This window comes from Condylura cristata, unplaced genomic scaffold (assembly GCF_000260355.1).
Source record: "Condylura cristata isolate star-nosed mole 26May11 unplaced genomic scaffold, ConCri1.0 scaffold00022, whole genome shotgun sequence".
NCBI lineage: Eukaryota > Metazoa > Chordata > Mammalia > Eulipotyphla > Talpidae > Condylura > Condylura cristata.
The window spans coordinates 4,789,128-4,808,595 of record NW_004567123.1 but is presented as its reverse complement, the minus strand read 5'-3'; the positions used below and the strand labels follow the sequence as shown (position 1 = coordinate 4,808,595).

General features: G+C 40.7%; 1 protein-coding gene across 1 annotated transcript in view; it reads left to right on the top strand.

Annotated features, from left to right (window-relative positions):
• The window catches only part of RIN2 (Ras and Rab interactor 2), a 191,447-nt gene that overhangs the window by 129,127 nt on the left and 42,852 nt on the right, over window positions 1-19,468 (top strand). The window contains exon 6 of the mRNA XM_012728374.1: window positions 17,120-17,312. Coding sequence (XP_012583828.1) covers window positions 17,120-17,312 — 193 coding nt within the window. The remainder of the gene's footprint in view (window positions 1-17,119; window positions 17,313-19,468) is intronic.

Below are 19,468 nucleotides of genomic sequence, written 5' to 3'. Positions count from 1 at the left end.
TGTACTTCATCAGTCTGTTCTGCTCCCCACTCTGTCTCTGGTGAACCCTCTCACCGTCCCTGCATCTCTGGCCTATACCCCAGTTCTGTATGCACAAATAAAATAAATCTTTAAAAATTAATTGTAAAAAGAATACATTGGTCTGTATTAGCACACCAGATGATGAGGTCTGGTATCTGGTAGTGGGTCTAGGAAGTCATCTGGAAGCAGAGATGAGCACAGACTTCTGTGCCAACAATGAGAACCTTTGGGGTTTCTGTTGGTGACAGGATCTCAACTACAGAGAGAACTACTGGGATTTGTGGCCTGCATTACAAGTGGAAGTTAATTCCAAAACCAGCTTACTGATAGTAAAGATGCCATTCTTTTCTTCCACTCTTTCTTTCCATCTCCTAGCCACTGACCTATCAGCAATATCCACACGATCAATCCACCCCCCTTTTGCAACATTGTGAATGAAACTGTGATGTATATGGGGGACCCCACAGTCCTGGTTTGCTCTCACTTCATCTGCTGCTGCTTTTAGCCTCCTGGCTGGTTCCTTTCATCTTGACCTCCTCACCCTGCAGTGCCTGAGCTCAGGCTTTGAGCCTCTTCTTTCCACAACTCCCCCGGCCCCTCACCAATCTGGAGCAAAATATTTTTTAAAAAGTCTATCCCAGTGTCCAAAATTAGGATAATAAAAGAGTTTTATTTTAGAGTTGTTGGAAAGATTAAATGAGTCAATTGCCAGAAGGATTTACAGTGCTGCCTTATGATAAATCTGCCAAATTGTTTAAGGGATCTCCAGAGTAATTTCCTTGGTAACCCTATCCAGTCTAGTGGCTTTGATAGCATCTGTTAATTGGTGATTTCTAACTTACCTCAATAGACTAGTCTTATCTTTGCCTCCAGCTACCCACTCAGCCTGACTTTTGGTTTCAAATGTAAAAAGAGAATCTTCGAAACCTCGGTTTCAATTCACAAACCTGGGTCTTCCCATAACCAGGTGCTCTTGGCTCTTACAGTCAATCCTGGTACCTTCTTTCATCCAGAGCTGCCACCCCATGCATCCCCAAATCCTGGCTAAACTTCCTCTAAGATCAATCCAGAATGAGACCACTTCTCACCAGCACTCCTGCAGTAACCCCTAATGGCTCCAACCTCTCTCGGTTGTCGCCTGAGCAGCACTGAGTCAGCCTCTTAGTTAATAGAAATCCACTGCTATTGAAAGCCCTTCAGTAGTTTTCTGTTTAAAACCCAAATCATCACATGGCCTTTACGATCCTACAGGCTCTGTGTCCTCCCCCTTCTCGTCAGCTCTTCTCATTCAGTCTCTCCCGCTCCATGCATAGCTCCAGCCCTGTCGGCTGTTACCTAGCAGGCTGCTGCCTCCAAGCATCTGTACTTTGGTGCCCTCTGCCTGGAATGCCCTTCTGTAGGGCCATCCCCATCAGGACCTCCCCTTTCTCCTGCCACCTGCACACGATAAATATTTACTGAGGCCAAATAAAAGATACCAGCCCTTTGGAGATAATTTTGAGCATGAGAAGCCTCTTGCAGGATTAAGAATTGCTTGTAAAGCAATTAGAGGGTGCCAGCTGGTGCATAAAAAAATTAAAAGTTAAAAATGAGTCTCTTCTAGTAGAAGAGACTAGAATCCCTTACCCTCTGCTCCAGCCTTGCCTCTTCTATCAATTCTGAGGTATGGATTGTATTAAACTCTTGCAAATATACTACAGTAGTATATTTTCATAGCAACTCCACTACCATCACTACCATCCCCAAGCCCTCTGCTAGTGTTTTACCAAAATGAAGTTGGCAAGCCAGTAGGAAGATGAAGTGATTTTTGGTCCTGATGTATGCTTCTTGTTTCCTCTACCTTCCCACTCCATCCCCCTCAAAGACTATAATATGAGAAAATGAAGGGTGTGTCTTTTTTTTTAACTTACTTTCCTCTTCGCCCCCCTCCCTTTATGATCCCACGACCCTTTGTCAGTTGGGAGAAAACTGCCTGTGGATATCTTGTCATGTCCTCACCACCTGGACCCATCGCCTCTTAAATGAGGCTAGTCTCTAAAGATTCATTTGTTCTTCATTTGTAGAATAGAGGGATCTGACAAAATGACTTCACACTATGAAATCAGGCTGGGTGTGTAAGAGTCCCTCAGCTCCTGGCTCGAACAGGTCATCACTGGAGACTCTGGCTGACTTTGTTTACCTTTCTTCCTCTCCTAACCTATTGTCACATCACTGGTACTCTCCAAATTGGGTGGTTGGTTGGGGATGCCCAGGGTTCTGAAACCCCAGCCCCCACCCCCATTGTCAGAAACACGGAACTCAAAAACTTTTTGGCTAGCCCTGCCCAGTGCTGTAGTGTGGCACTTAGTCACCATTATTGATCTTTTCTGGAAGGATCTATGCCCACCCCAGGAGGTTCCAAGCTTCCCTGCATCAACGTGGCAGCATTGATACCAAAACTAAAGGAAGCTTAGACTGCCTGGTACAACTTCACTTATCTTGACTTGACCAGAGGTTTAAAAAGAAAAGACCATGACTCAGTCTGCAGGAGAGGTCTCCACTTGGTAAGTCTTCAGTAGGACTAGAACCAGCTGAGCTGCTCTGTGGCCTCCTGAAGAAAATCCAGTCTCATTTAATGCTGCTTTTAAAGAAATCTTTATACGAAATGAATTTTTTCCAAGTAAAGACACCACATAACAGCACCTAGTTCAAGAATTAACATTTCAACATCCCAAGTGTTTCATTCTAAGCAGTCTACCCCTAGAGTAACTACTTTCTTGCTCCTATTACCATAAATTAGTTTTGCCTGTCTTAAACTTCCGGTAACTGGAATCCTATAGCATGTTCTTTTAACTCTGGCGGCTATTTCTACTTTTTGTTTTAATTTTCTTACATCATTGTTCATTTTTGTACAGAAATTGCCTTCTCAGCTCTGGCTTCTTTCATTTAACTTTTAGTATCATGGTCAAATGCAAGGCAATGTATTTGTCCATTTTACTGTTGATGGGTAGTTTCTAGGTTGGGGCTAGTTTGAATTCGGTTGCTGTAATGTTTTTGTTCTTGTCCTTTGGTGGATACGTGTGACACATTTTCAAAGTCAGTGCATCAATTTTGCACAGCAAGTTATGAGTGCTCCATTCTCATCCTGCTAGCTAGGTTTTCGTTTTATCCATATGGATCAGTGTGTTGATACAGATTCTGAAACCATGATGGGTAGAGGCTTGTAAGAAACCTGCATGTTGTGACTTTAGTGTTTATCTCAGTGCAGTGGGACTCAGAAATGAAGACTAGTTTTGATAAAGCATCATCTTTTTCACGTGTCTAAGGTGAAGGCTAAAGGCACAGAAAATTCTGACTCAAACTCAGTTCATTTGGGTGATATTTATGGAAACTGTAAAGTCATAGAAAGGATTATTGAAGGGAAGAGATGAAAATATAAAATAATCCAGAAATTAGGAGAAAGTATAAATACATGTGTGGTTTATATTATTATACTTCTGTTTTTGAATCTTAGATCTAATAAACTGCAGTATGAATAAAACTAGCAGCAAAACTCTCCCTGCTTCTTAGGTTCTTGGTTTAACTTTGTTTAGTATTTACATTCAGAAATATTAAGCATCTCACAAATTGAATTGGCCAAAACCATTCCCTGAATTACGACTAAGACATATATGTGCCTAAATCTGATACACACATCTTTCAAATTTAAATTCTGCCTTTAAACTTACAATATATTTGCATCCAATATAATTTCCTGCATTTAAAAAAATTATGTCCTCCACTTTAGTGACTTCACACGTCAATTTTTCACTGAGAGTGCTACGCATACCATTCTCATCTGTACTTCCTACTGGCTGGGTTTTCATTTTATCATTATGGATCAGTTGATACAGAGCTCCTGAAGCCACAGAATTTAATGTCACTTTATTTTACTCTTTTCCTTATTTTTCTCTTGAAATGTCAACTGTAAAATGACTGGTCTTTTTTTTTTTTTTACTTCTGTTCTTCTGAAGATTTTGGAGAGTATCCATGAGATCATTTGGAAGCCAGTTCAAGTCACTGGAAGCAAAATTTATTTTGCATCTTATGCAGTATCCTTGTCATGTGGAGTGTTAGAGAACAAAATAAATTTCCCCTTTTTCTCTATCTGGAAAAATCTTACACATTGGCCATTTGCTCAGGGCTGGGACCCATGCTAAGTTCTCACAGCATCAGAGAGGAGACTTCTGTATTAGAACCAGTCCCACCTGTCAAAAAGGTTGATTTTTCTCTTTCCTGCAAGTTCTAATTTGATTCAGCAGAATATAGTATTAGGTACATCCTGCCGTGTCCAGTATTGTAGGTCCTTTCACAGAGTATGTGGTATTTGGTGTTATCAAAGTTTATGAGTCCTTACAGGTTATCTATCTTTCTAATTATTGTAAATATACACGTTCACTAAATCTTGAATATTTGTCTTGCTTGCTTATTCACATTTTTTTCTTAAAAAAAATCTGATGGGGAAACGGTAGAGAAGTACTTTACTTTGTGTTGAAATTGTGTTCTGAAAGACTATTGGAAATCCATTTGTCAGAAATGCCTGAGTGCTACCATAAACACAGCTACTCTCCTTCAGCAGAGCATGCTGGGTAGGAAGCTATGGGTGGTACACTTTGTTCATAATTAGAGGAAGTCACATAATAGCTATATTTTTGTAGTAAGACATTTTTCTGTCATAACAATTGAGGATATTCTGTTATGACTGGTATGAAAATTTTCCTCTCTAATCATGTCTCCTGCTTTTAAGTCATCAGGAGTGAAATATGATTCAAGGAATAGAATTCCAAGTTTAATTAGTTCTTTGCTTGACTAGTATCAATGTAGCAGTATTAATTTTTACATGAAGAAAATATTTATTTTCTTTGGGTGCTATTGGTTAAAATACCTAGACAATGGAGGCTAAAGTTTTCTCACCACTGAAGGGGAAAAGAATGGTAAACAAATGAGTATCATACGTAGGAATGAGGATGTAAGAGAGGACAACACAAGAGGTAGAAAGGAGTGTGCCAGATACCCTATAGACCACAGTGATGAAGTGGGTAATCCCAAGTAGGAAATGGTTTTAGAAAAGATGAGATTCCATAATTACCAGCCTTAAAAAAATGGGTTAAGCAGGTTTGGAAAGCCTCCAGATCAAAATGCCCCTAATGGCTATTTATTCTGTCTTGACTGATGATACCTGTCATAATGGGAAAGGTATTTTTAAAAAGAATATTTACGTGGTTTTTTTTTTTGTTTATTTGTTTGTTTGTTTGTTTTTGATATCCAAAGTGAAACATGGATATTGTGGGAAAATCACAATTACAAAACATACAAATAAACATTATCATAACCCAGTCCTTGAGCTAGAACCTCTTTTGATTATTTGCTAGTTACTCTGCTTTGCTTTGGTGTGCATCCATCAACGTTTTTCTGGGCGTTAAACAACAGGTCGTGCATGATTTCTCACTGACTTACACGGGTATCTTTGATCAGCTTAAAAATACACAGTGTGTCTTAGAAATTGAGTCCACTTTTCTTGAGGATTAGCACCTTCCACTTTAATAGTTGGCTTTCCTGTCAACAAGAAACAGGCACATACAACTTTAACAATGGCATACTCTAGAGTTAGACATATTTTACAGCCTCGCTTGATATATTAGTAGCTGATTCTGCCACCACATATTTGCTTAATTAGAATGTGTGCCTTAGTCCAGCTATGAGATAACAGCCCATGTAGCCAAAAGCACCTTAAACTGAGAACTACAAACCTAACAGCCCATGTAGCCAAAAGCACTTTATACTGAGAACTACAAAACCTGCCTTTCCTTGAAACCACATGCATGCTCCTGTTTAGTAGGGGCACAGATGGACCCCGACTTTAGCTGCCCTCCTCCTTGGGTTTTCAGATCTAAGGGTAACTAGGACAACAGGTTCTTTGTTCCAGTGTTCTTAGTTTTACAGGAACAAATGAATGCCCTTGCCAGCATTGACTGGTATCTGCCCTCTCATCTCTAGCTGAAGAGTCAGTGAGAGGAAGTTCATAAGCAAAAAGCCACCAAATTCTTCCATCCAGAAAGTGGCAATGCTTCCTCCCCAGTAGCATGCTTATGTTTTTGTCCCCATTTCTATGTAGTTTTTTCCTTCTGGTTCTCAGTAGATAGAGCTTAAAAGAAGTCCCTGAAAGATTTTTGCAAAAATCTTTCTGCAATATACTTGGCCATGCAGGAATTAAATCCATAACCCAAAGTACTTTAGGGAGACTTTTTCCTTTCAGAGATCAAGTAACAAAAAAAGACTTTAAGGAATTCAATTATTGACAAGTGTGGTGTGGCGAAGCTGCAGCATCTGAACGGAGCCCAGTGCTGTCCATTCTAGCATTTGAAAACTGATTGGCCGTCTATAATGACCTTTGCTAACACAGGTAAACACACAGTGTGATCTTTATAAGAATATCTGTTCCCCTCAGTCTTGAGGCTCCACAAAAGTTTCCTCCACTCATTGGAGATTTCTGTGCTTATAAACTGAAAAATTACCAAGGATGAGTTTGGCTCCCACGTCTCCAGACCTAAATGTTATAAAGTAAGGGTTTAATTCAGCCTTACAAACTCCAGGAAATGATTAGGTGTCAACTACCAGGTATTTGTGAAATTGAACCATTTTGGCCCTGTGCCAAAAGTCCTTATCAGCTGGATCTCTTTGCTCTGAGTTGTTGCTTTCTCCAGGTCTCTGTATAGGAGGCTTCTCTAATAACGTTTTTTCAGAAACCACCGATGTTAGACCTATTAGTTCTCTTCCCAGCTCAAGTACATCCCTCTAAGCCAATCACTGGTCACTGCTTGGCATTAGGGGTGTGTTTGCTTTCCTTCACAAAGACAAGGATCTCCTGGTCCCAACGCAAAACCGTGATGGACACAGCTCTGACTTCTGTCTGGTCCTGCGTGGCCTCACAGCTGAGCCTGAGCCCTCAGCCAGTGCCATGTCCCAGGCTGCACCATTCTTGCCATTGCAGCTGGTTGTGGCAACATGCTGTGAAAAGGCTTTGTTAGGCTAGAGCAGCTGAAGGCACTACATGGGCAGAATGAGGAAGGGAGGCTCCCAGAGAGGACGGATGCCCAGGAATTTCAACACAGAAGTATAAGGAGAAGTGTTTGTAATCTATTTTTTCCCATATGCACATTGAGTATTTCAGGGCCCAGAATCCAAGCTGAGGTGACACCGTGATGATAGATGGGGAATGTTCCAGCTACAAGGACCTGCCAGGAGACATCCGAAGAAAGTCCACACTAATTGCTAACAAACAAGCACCTGGATTTGGTGTATGGAGCAGTCTTTGTGGATCCTAAAATGGAAAATGTTGCTTTTCTAAAAAGCAATATCTAAAAGTTGGGAGACAGTGAAAGCTAGATACACCCTAGAAGCACCTAAACAGAAACTTTACTCAGTTCCCAAGTTGTTCTAGGCGTTTACCAGTTCCTTTCAGGTTTTGATTCAGTAACACATTCTTTGATTAACAAGAGTGCATCTTTAGATACAGGGAAACTGAGGCTGAAGGGCCTGTAGTACTGGGCCTAGACTTCCCAGTGCTGAAGAGTCAACTGAAGCTTTGATTTACGTGTGACTACAAATGTTCTTTTCATCAAGCCACTGAAGCTGATGAGGCTGAGCAGAGGCTACATTGGGGATTGAACAACAGAAACTATAACCCCCTGCACTTTGGGCTTGCACCCCAGTTTTTGTATGCATAAATAAATTTAAGAAAAGATAGCATCTTGATATTGATGCAGCCACATGTGTAAGAAGTAGTGCTTTAAGTTCCAACCAACTAAGATTTTATGTTATGAATGTGTGCTTGGGGGTTCCTGCTTTGGGTTTTCCAGTCCTCACCTGTGCGACTGCCTTACCTGAAGGCAACTTTTCTACTAATTCCATCTACCTCTCTTGTCTCCTGTGCTCAGCCAGTGGGTGATATATGCTGCTTTTGCTGAAATCCTAAATCACATTTCTTGTATTGAAATAAGACATTCTATGCTAAGGACGTTAAATGGAGCACCTATCACCAAGGGCATAGAATTACAATTCTAGACTAAAGCTCAGTATTGACTTTCATACCCAAACCCACTCCGTGCCAGCCAGTGGGAAGCTAGAGTGGGTATCCATGAGCAGTGAGGAGACATCTACTAAAAGTTTAGATTTGTTATTCTGGAAGGATTGGGGCAAGCCAGGCCCTTTTCTCTCCCTACACCCTATGATGGCCCAAGACCAGGGTACTCGTGGGAGCTGTCATGATTTTCACTACCCATTTCCGGTTAAACACAGAGACAAGAACCCTTTGTCTTCTGAGACTGGAACTGAGCATTTGACATCTGTTGTGGAAGCCTGGCTGAGGAAAGGCTTGAATCAGAGGTTATGCCTGGGGACCCCAGAAAGAAACCAATAGATAAATGCAGTTATTTTTCTTCCTCAATTAAAAGGAATAAACCTATTGTCTGCAGATCCCCACTGACCCCCATCAAGCCTGCAGCAGGCATCATTATATCAAATCCTCCCTTGAGGATGGCCCAGGCTAGTCAGAGACACTACAGTACAGAATAAAATGGGGTAAATTCTCCAGAGGTGAATGAAAAATGGGGAAAGGAAGTGAGTAGACCAGAAGTTGAATTGTAGCCGAAGAACACAGAGGAAAAGACAGAATTTGAGCTTGGTTTTAATCGATGAGAGGGAACTAGTTATGGTAGCGGCCATCAAGAATAGCTTGAACACATCCAGGGGAGACTGAGAAATGACAAACCATCTTTAGGATCCCTTTACCCCTTCAGTCCCAGGGAAAGGTTTGTAAATAATATTAAAAAAAAATATTCTTCTGTTTAAATTCAAATTATCTCATCCTAAATTTCATCTGTTGTTTTATCGTTTTTCTCTTACTCATCACATACCATGTTTACTGTTAATGTGCCTGCTGTTTTCCTTTTATTTGCCTGACTTTTTACATTTATTGAAAAAAATAAAAAGTTGATCCTAAAAGATTAGAACTGTATGGTGCTACTTATATGGGGTACTTAGAGTCATCAGCCTTGTAGAGACAGGATGTGGAACGGTGCTTCACAGGGATGGGGGGGGAGAAAAGAATGGGAAGTTATTGTCTAATTGGTTCTATAGTTACATTTGAGGGTGGGGCGGAAGGAAGAGTCTTAGAGATGGGTGGAGTGATGGTTGTGCCTGAGTATGAAAGAAAGAATGTAATACTACTGAACCATACACATAAGAAATGGTTAAATTTATGAGATATGTTAAATCGAATGTCTCCACCATAATTTGGAAATACAACAAATCTATGTAGGTGTCAAAATGAGTATTGGCCATTAAAATAAAAACCACTTCCATGTGCAACCTTGTTATGTACACCTCTTTGGGAAATATCATCTATTTTTGATATGAACATGGAGAGGCTGTTAAATATCAAAGTCTCCATTATCTCCCAAATAGTTTTGTTTTGTGTCTGCCTCCTTCGCTCTGTAGCAGGACTGCAGCTCTTTGTTAGGCAGAATAGCCATGTGATGAATCTTAAACCATAATTAAGTTCTTGACAAAGAAACTCAAATCCTGGGCTCAGCTTTTGTTGTTTAGTTTGCTTTGTTTTGTTGCATTGATGAAGTTGGCATCCTGTTAACAATAACCAGCCTGATCAACTCCTCTTGAGTCATACTTTTTAAAATTAACTATTTACAAGGCCCTCCATGGTGGCGCAGCCGGTTAAAGCACAGCACTGAGAATCTAAAGCTGTTTGCGCATGAGTTCGATTCCCACCTGCCATCACATGGTGTGGCAGACCTCTCCTGACCCACCCGCTGCTCCCCTCAGCCCTGTACTTCATCGATCTGCCTGTTCTGTTCCCACTCTGTCTCTGGTGAAGCCTCTCACTGCCCCAGAGCCTCTGGCCTGTACCCCAGTTCTGTATGCACAAATAAATAAATCTTTTAAAAAAATTAACTATTTACCATGTAAACAAGGAAAAACAGTTTTCTAGAAAGTCTGGAAGGTACATTGGGAGCCTTCGGAAAGCTCCCCAGGCTGTAGGTAAAGCACTCCTGTGAGTTATCAGGGAAGAAATCCACATGGGCCATCTACCCAAGTCTCACACCAGGACTGGCCTGGAAGGAGCAGGCAAATAAAGTGTTCCCTCCCACACCTTTGTGGAGCCTGATATAGGAGATTAGGGGTGCTGCCTGGGGCTGGGGGCTAGTGAGTTGGGAAGAAGATACAGACCAAAGACAAACTGTATTTATCAGATTGTGATAATCCTTCCACCTGCTGACTAATTCCTCTGACTCAGTCACCCAAATGTCTCCAGGTGACTTAATTTATAGAGCCCATCAATTCTACAAAGTAGAAACAAAACACAATACATAGATGAATTAGAAGGGTGGTTTCTTTATGAAGTACAATTTCAGATGTCCCTGATTCCAGAGCAGATGGGATGTGTTTGTGTTCAAGAATGACACGCATACAAGGGCGCCAGGGAACCACGGGGCCATTTAGGGAAACACTGCTTGTCTAGAGCCACCACCCAGAGGACTCATCTCCATGATGGTGTATTTTCAGCACACATGGAGGAGACTAGGGGACATTTTGCTGTCCGTTTCATCTCCATGTTCTAACTGTGAGAATAGAACTTTCTAGAACACTGTATGTATGCTGAGTCTCATTAGCCAAATGAACATGCACCACCTTTGTTGACAGCAATAATTTGACTTTTGGCCTTCTATGCAGGCCCCATGAACTTTATTTTTGTTATTCCACACCGGACTTTGATTTTTAATATCTAGAAGGTTGTTGACTGAATTTACTGCAGCAGTCTCTTCTCTCTTGCACTATTAGTCTCACACCAATTTTTAAATTTATTTAATGTCATGCCTTAATTATTTATCTCATTTCTTTGGAAAAAGACTGGTCTAGAAAGTCAAAGTATACCCCTCCTATGTGATATATTGGGAAATGCAAAGAGCTTTTATGAATATATTTTTGTTTAAACCCTGGTCATTAGAAGCTGCCTTGAATGATTGGCTGTCCCCAGAGTTCTGAATAAAAACAAGAGTGCGCATCATTTGGAAGCTCTGCGGCAAATTATTGGTTCCTCTGAGGTGGATCAGAGTCTATGGGTTTGATGGAACTAGGTCCAGGTCTGCCTGTTTGCCCTCCATCAGGTTACACTTCATGCAGTCACTTGTTCTTACCCCTTTTAGGCTACTAACGCCTGGCCCTAGGAATGAAGGGGACACAGCCAAGGGGAGAGGCCACCCGCATCCTATGCTTTGAAGAGATTTAATTCAGGGTGGGCAAAGGATAACTGTTTGGGGAGAACACTGCCCCCTCACGCCCAGGCTTCACTGGAGTGGGGGAGAAATAGCCTTGGTCTTCTCCAAAGCCAAGAGGGGCAGAGATGGTATATGAGTTCTCCATTTTGGGGGTATTCTGTGATTTGCTCCGTGTCTTCATTTGTGGGTCTCACAGGATCCATATCTGAGCTTCAGCTCTTTATGAAAACAGATTTAGATCTTGGAAATAGTAATAATTTTTTTAATGAAATTAAACTCATTAAAACCCAGTGAGGTAGTATTTTTCCCACTCCATTTTATACCATCTATTTTGAGCAATTTCAAATAATTCAGAAAAGTTGTACAAAATAATATTGATCACCTAAATTGTTGAATTTTTTGAAAATTCAATTTTTGAAATTTTGCCACACTTGCAAAAATTTTTTCCTTTTTTTTTTTCCTTCTCTTTTTGGAAGGGAATAGGGCATCAACCATTTGGTGTTTTCAAGCATTCTCAGGTTACCCCTAAATTCTTCAGTATGTATCTCCTAGGAATAAGAGCATTTTTTCATAACCACACTAACCATAACCATAACCATAATAAATATAGTAAAGTAATCATATTAAAGACATACATATGCCAATAAAATATTTCTTAATAAATGTCTGTATTTAAATATTGCCAATTGCCTTTTACTTGCTTTTTTTTTTAATTCTGATGCTATTTTGTGATCAGTTCTATGCTCTCTAAATAATTATCGCATCTCCTTATTTTCTTTTTGCCTACAATAATCCCACAATCTTAAAAATAAAAACTTTGTTGACTTTGGCATTTTTGAAGAGGTTGGGCCATAGGTTTTACAAAAAGTCGCTGAATTTGAACTTGTCTCAATGCTTCATTCCATGTAGAATTAGGTTAAATATGTTATGGAGAAGAAAGACTTAAAGGAGATTATAACCTTCTCAGAGCATAATATCTGAAGTCAGGTGTCTCATTTTTGGAGTTCTTAACATTGATCACTTGATTAAGATGGTAGGTGCTAGCTTTCTCCATTGTCAGGATACTGTTCTTCTTATTGATAAATAATCTCAGTGCTGTTGTTTAGGATTGAAAGTTCTGTTTCCTGTCTTTCACCATATATGTCAACCTCCATTCGTGATTCTTGTTCATCTCACTTCTAAAGGGGGGTGCAGGTGATACTATTTACCACTTTCACATTAGAAAGATAAAACTCAGGGTTTCCCTGGTAGCGCAAGGGGTTGAGTCTCAGCACTACCAAGCTATCACCAGCCACTGGGGCATGAGCTCAATCCCTGGCCAGGGAAGTGACCCACATGGCACAGCAGACCTCCCCCCTCTCGCCCTCTGATCCCCTCAGCAGTGTATTTCAGTCAATCCTCCTATTCTGCTCTCCACTCTGTCTCTCGTGAATCCTCTAACCTCCATACCTCTGGCCTGTACCCTAGTTCTTGTGTGCATAACTAAATAAAATAAATCTTAAAAAAAAAAAAAAAAGATAGGGCCCTCCCTGGTGGCGCAATGGATTAGGACACAGCACTGCAAGCTAGCTGCCGCCCCTTCAGTGCGAGTTCAATCCCTTGCCCCGGAGGTGACCCAAATGGCGCGGCAGACCTCTCCTGACCCACCTGCTGCTCCCCTCAGCAGTGGACTTCGACGATCTGCCTGTTCTGCTCCCCGCTCTGTCTCTGGTGAAGCCTATCACCACCCCTGCACCTCTGGCTTGTGCCCCAGTTCTGTATGCATAAATAAATAAAACTTTCAACGACAAAAAAAGATAAACTCAAAAAGAGACCTGACCAGGTTTCACATACTGGCCATCCCGTGGTGGCCACGTCAGTCTGAGAATCTCCTGAATTATTTCACAGTGGTTTCTATTTTAGAAGCCACTCATTCTTTACTGCCCACCTCCACCCCCACGCCCCAATATTTGTGTGCAGGCATTTGTTTCAGGAATCACCAATTTCTGTTGGCCTTACCCAGTTCTTGGGTGGAATTCTCTAGAAGCAGAGCCTGAGACAAGATTCTCCTGTTGTAGCTTATTTAATTAATGAATACCATTGTTTTACATCCTTGTAATATATTGGCAATATAGGGCCCCCCCTTCGTGCTCACATAGCTCTCCCACTCCCAAAACACCCATAGTCCTCCAGTGTAGTCTGTTGTGCTCGCCAACCTCCCCACCTCCTCCCTGTTGTCATCCTTTCTGCTCCCTTCCCATCTGCTCTTGGATACCTTAAATACATGGTTAGTCCACCTTCCCGCCTGCAAGATAATAGAGTTCTTTTTACTCCACCCCCTTGCCTGAATTTGTTTCTGGGTTTTTGTTTTTTTTTTTTTTAATGTAGGCCATTTTCACTGGTGTCAGGTACATCTCATTGTAGTTTCAATTTCTGTTCCCTTGATGCTAAGTGACACTGAACTGTTGGTCATCTGTAGGTCTTATTTGAAGAAGTGCCTATTTAGCTGTTCTGTCCATTCATTGATTGGGTTGTTTGTTTTCTTTTTGTTGAATTGTATGAACTCTTTGTAGATCTTTGATAGCAATCCCCTGTCGGATGATGTGCAAATATTTTCTCTCATTCAGTGGGATGTCTCTGTTTTGATTACTGTCTCTTTCATTGAACAGAAGCTTCTCAGTTTGATGTAGTCCCAGTTGTTTGTATTTTCCTTTCCTTTGTTTGCTACTGGGGACAAATCTGCAAAGATACTTCTGAAGTTTATGTCATGGAGTATTTTACCTATTTTTTCCCCTAGGTGTTTTATGGTTTCAGGCTTTACATTCATGTCTTTTATCCACTTTGAGGTGATTTTATATTTTTATTATGTTGTGAATGGTGGCCTGGGTTCATTATTTTGGAAGTTGGCATCATTTACTGAAGAGACTGTCATAGTTCCAGAGCATATGTTCATTCCTTTGTCATAGATGAGTTGTCCATATACATGTGGGGATTTTTTCTGGGCTTTCAATTTTATTCCTTTGGACTGTGTTTGCCTTTGTTCCAGTATAATTCCATTGTAATTATTATAGCTTTATAGTATAGTTTGAAATGTAATACCACTATTTTCCCCCTTTTTTGTCAGGAAAGCTTTGCTATTTAGGGGCTTTTGTGTTTCCATATAAATTTCAGTAATATTTCTTCCATTTTGGGGAAGAATGCCATTGAGACTTTTATTGGGATTTCAGTGAATCTATAAATCAACCCATAAGCAGGGAATGTCTTTGCATTTCTTTGCATCTTCTATTTCTTTTAGCAATACTTATAGCCTATAAAGGAGAGAGAAATATGTGATGGGGTGGAGAAAGGAAGCCAGGGAAAGCTACATGGCAGCTGAATTCTAGAGCCAACTTGATTCCATACGGAGCTCTGAAGTGTGAACAGCACCTGACGGTGGCCCCATCTTGAGGTAGAGGAGTACATCATTAGCAGTGGCTCCGCTCCTAGGGAAAGGCATAACTTCCTGGACATGTGCAAGAAGAACTACAAGTTTTGTATTTCCCTCATTAGTTTTTTCCTGAGGGCTGTCCCTGGTCAAAGCCCATTTATCTTATAACATGCTATAAACCTCAAATGACTGATTGAATAAAGGCGTTAGCTTAGTCATTTTAAAAGACAAGGTCTAATTTATGGTTGTTCCTTTATGAGGTCCATGAGTCCTACTCACCGTCTTCCTGTCTGGGCTCTGACTTTTAAAGCTGAGATCAGTTGGCAGAACAAAGATTTTTCAGCTTCTTGAAAAAACAGTGGTGTCACAGGATGTGCCCTTCTAAGGAAAGAAGAGGTGTCAATATATTTATTTTCAAATGCACATGAGTGTGAGGATTGCCATGTTGGAAACTGTGTTTGGTCTTGGTAAATTGTCACAACCTGAGGTGGCAGGAATGAGTGTTTATTTATTTCAGTTTTGAGAATTTTTGCTGTGGCATGTAACCCATCCCACTCCTCAAGTACCAAACCACTAGTTGGATCTGAGTCCGAGTATTCATTTTGCTCCTAAGTTTCATGCAAATTCTCCTTAAACTGGCAGCTTCAGAGACTGGTAGGAGTACATTTTCCGACCCACCTGAGAACTCCAGAATCAGCCTCTGGGGCTGAAACCAGGCTCTGAGATTTAACAACCCACAGATAATTTCTCACACAGACTTCAGTGCTGATCCAAAACAGTGGTTGTAAATTTGCACACTAGGATTGCCTGGGGAACTTTAAAAAACTGATGCCTGTGGCTAACCCCAAATTGACTTATTTGATCTGGAGTGCTGTCTGATCATCAAAACACTTTTAAACTCTCTAGAAATTTTGATGAGGAGTCAGGGTTTAGAATCATTGGTCTAACGTTGCCTTTTCTAACTCTATGGAAAAGGAATGTTAACACTAGCTTCATTTTGTAGAGTTGTTCTCTAACTGCAACGATTCTCTTCCAAATACCTGGAGGACCTGGGAAAGGCATTTGCAGAATGTTCTTTTTGGCACAGACTCTCCCATCTGGAAATTTGTAGCAGAATGAATGGAATACTTTGACATATTATAGGGGAAATGAAAGGTAGATGTACAGTGGGAGTTCTTTGGATCTGTACAATGTCAAGAAGGTATGGGTGGAAGTTAGAATGGGACTCTGAGCAGCACACATGTTATCCTTATGGATGCTCTTACTGAGTCTTCAGAAAAGGGCCTCACTATTGATGCTAGACTACATAGATACACTATCCCACATTCATGGCTTTATGTGTTACCTACAAACTTGGATGAACACAGAGCTCTTGAATTTTTACTTCCACCATTTCATAGCTATTTGTAATTCTGAACATCTCAGTAACTTTTTGTGCCTCGGTTTCCTCTTTGTTAAGTGGAAATTACTCAAAAATTGTGTTAGTATTGATTGGTTTCAAAAGCAGCCAATTATTTTATTGAATCATCATTTATATACCATACCATTGAAACTTTTAAAGTGTACACGTCAGTGATTTTTTTTTTTTCACTTTGGGATTTTTGTGGTGTTGTACAGCCATGCTCAAATCTCATTCCAGAATATTTTCATGACTTCATAAAGAAAACTGCCTACTATTAGCAATCACTACTCATCCTGAGCTCCTCCCCATTACCAAACAACCACTAATCTTTCCATCTCTGTATTTTTGTCTACTGTAGATGCTTCATATAAGTGGAGCTATACAATCTGTGTCCTCTTCTATCTCTTCTTTCTCTGTTGTCAAAATTCAATCTAAAGAACAGACTAGTACTTCATTCACAAAAAGGATGAGTGAATGTTATGACTGAATAAAACTTCAGTGGATGGTTGTACCATATTTTATTTCTCCAGATTCATTAGTTGTTGGATAACTTAAGCTCTTTCTAATAATATCAAAATAATTTTATGGACAATGTACCACCATTCTAATGTAAGGTATATTTATAATGTTAGTAATAAAAATGTTTTGATATGTGAGGAAAAATGAAAACCAATTTATGTGGGTACAAAAGAGTGTATGTATGAGCTAATGTGAATTGAAAGCTGGGTTAGAAATAGAAGGTTGAGTCTGTTGAATACCATTATACTCCCTTTAAAATTAGAGATTGGGAATGTACCATATAACATGATCTCTGCCTTCAGAAAGCTTTCATTTGGTAGGCAAAAGCAAAATGTGGTTATGATCTCAAGATGGAATATGTGCTTTAATAAACCTATGCTATGAGATTGTTTGATTGTCTCCTTGATAGGGAAATTGTGCCACAGCCATATGATCTGTGCCATATGATCTCTCTCTTAGCATGGTGAGACACAAGGATGATGGGTATTCTGAGGAAAAGGATGTGAAGACCTGCCCCCGGGACTCTGGCTATGACAGTTTATCCAACAGGCTCAGCATTTTGGACCGACTTCTCCACACCCATCCCATATGGCTGCAGCTGAGTCTGAGTGAGGAGGAAGCTGCACAAGTTCTACAGTCCCAGCCTCCAGGGGTAAGACTCAGAACCACAAAGAAATAGGTTGAGGCAGGCAGGGCTGCTACTTCCTTAAAGAGAAAGACTGGAGTTCCAGAAGATTCTTCCCAGTCTATAGGGAGCGTGGTTCTCAATGTGTATGTAGGTTGCAGTATAGGGATTCTGGAAACTATAGTGGCTCAGAATCAGAACCACTCACAATTTGTCTGCCTTCTTCTTGGTTATCACACAAAGTCCAGAACTCAGCAAGATTATAGACCTCTGGGTAATGAGGAAGCACCACTGACCGGAGATCCTGGCATGACTTCTTGATACGCGGCATTGAGGATGAACTTGGTTGTAGAATCTTTGGTTAGCTCTGTTGTTTTCTTTTCAGCTTCAGCCTGGAACTCTCTAAGAATAGCCATGCAACATGGGAACCCAACCCAACCTTCAAAAGTTCTATTTCCGTGTAATTGTCTGCTCTGTCAATGGAATCCACTTTTACCTGTGCTTTCTCAATGGATTTTTTACATTGGTCATATTGAGTATCTTCAACCATTGCTTACTTAAGACCAGTCTCATCTTAGTCAAGACCACACCACAAGTCTATAGAAGTTCCTCAAAAAAAAAGTGTTATTTCGTGATTAGTATATCTTGTGTTATCAATAGGGTAGCCACTTGTCCTATGTATCTAGCAAGTTTATATTAATAAAATTTGAAATTTAGTTATTTACCTGCATTAACCAAAGGTTTCTCTGACTGGTGACTACAATTTTGGATAGCACAGAATATGGAATATTTCCATCATCATAAAAAGTTCTATTGGGTAGTACTTGTGAACAATATCTATTTCAAAATATAGGATAAATGGAAATAAATCACAAATGAAGTGAGACTTGAAATAACATTCAACAAGAGAGAGAAACTGTGAATAGAGGCAAGGAGAAAATTCTATCAGTAGCTAACAAATTTTGCAACAACTGGGCATGAAAATAAACTTTTGAGTTTCCTATCAGCCAGAGCATGTCTGTTATCGCTTGTTGACTTATAAGTGAGTCTTTGTTTCTCCTATGACAGAAATAGACAAGACTAGAACCTCTGTTGGAACTTGCTCGGGGTGACTGTGCACAGTATTTGATCATTTTTGTGATGAGTTCCTTGGCCAACACACTGAGTTTTTGCCTGTGTTTTGGGTCTGTATGAGAGGATTCTCTTCTGTGAGCTCCCCACTTTTATAGGTTGATTGTCTACTACTGCATTTTCTTCAAAGAATCCTGAAGAGCAAGATTGTTGTGTGGCTAGACAGCAGCTCCCCTCCCTGCCTGGCTTCCCTCCTGGCACTGGGCACATTCACTCCTTGCGAAAACCAATGGAGGGATATTGTCTCTACCTGCCTGACTCCTGGACTGGACTTGACTGACAAGATAGGGCATGCTGAGGGTGGGGCAAGAACAGGGGTCAGGAGAGGGCAGGATGGATCCAGAAGAGAGACAGTGCTGCAGAGAAGGAAAAGGAGGTGGCTGAAAGTGTGTGAAGAAGGGACATCTGAAAGGCCATTCCTGGTGGCTTGGGTTTTTGAGGGTGCCACCACCTTAATTAATCTACACCTAGACAGGGCTCAGCAAACACTCTCTCAAGGGACAGAGGGTAAATATTTTTGGCTTTGGGAGCCGTGCAGTCTCTGTTTCAACTGCTCAGCTCTGCTATTATAGTACAAACATATCCTAACAAGCACATTGTCATACAGCACAGCTCATTCATTTAAAAAACAAACAAACAAAAAACACCTTTATTTACAAAAAAAAGTGGCAGGGTGGATTTGATCTGCAGGTCATACTTTGCTAGTCTCTGATCTGAGCAGCAAACATTTAGGAGATAAGTAATAGAGGTCATACTCCCGCTGACCCTAGAGGCTCAAGGAGATAACAACCTGCATAAGGGAGTAATATTTTTTTAAAGTCAACCAAGAGTTGCTTCCCAGCAGAGCTTTGTGCATTTACCTATCAGGACTATTTTGGAAGCATCCGCTTCAGTTTTAGGTATCCCACCAACACTGACCCCCCCAAACTTGCCACTAGATGAATTCCATGACTGCCTCCCATGGGTGCTGGCAATAAAGGAGGGAAAAAAGAGGAAACCCAAAAGTCCTTTGTTTCATTCCTAATAAGATTACCACTTCTCATTACCCTTAG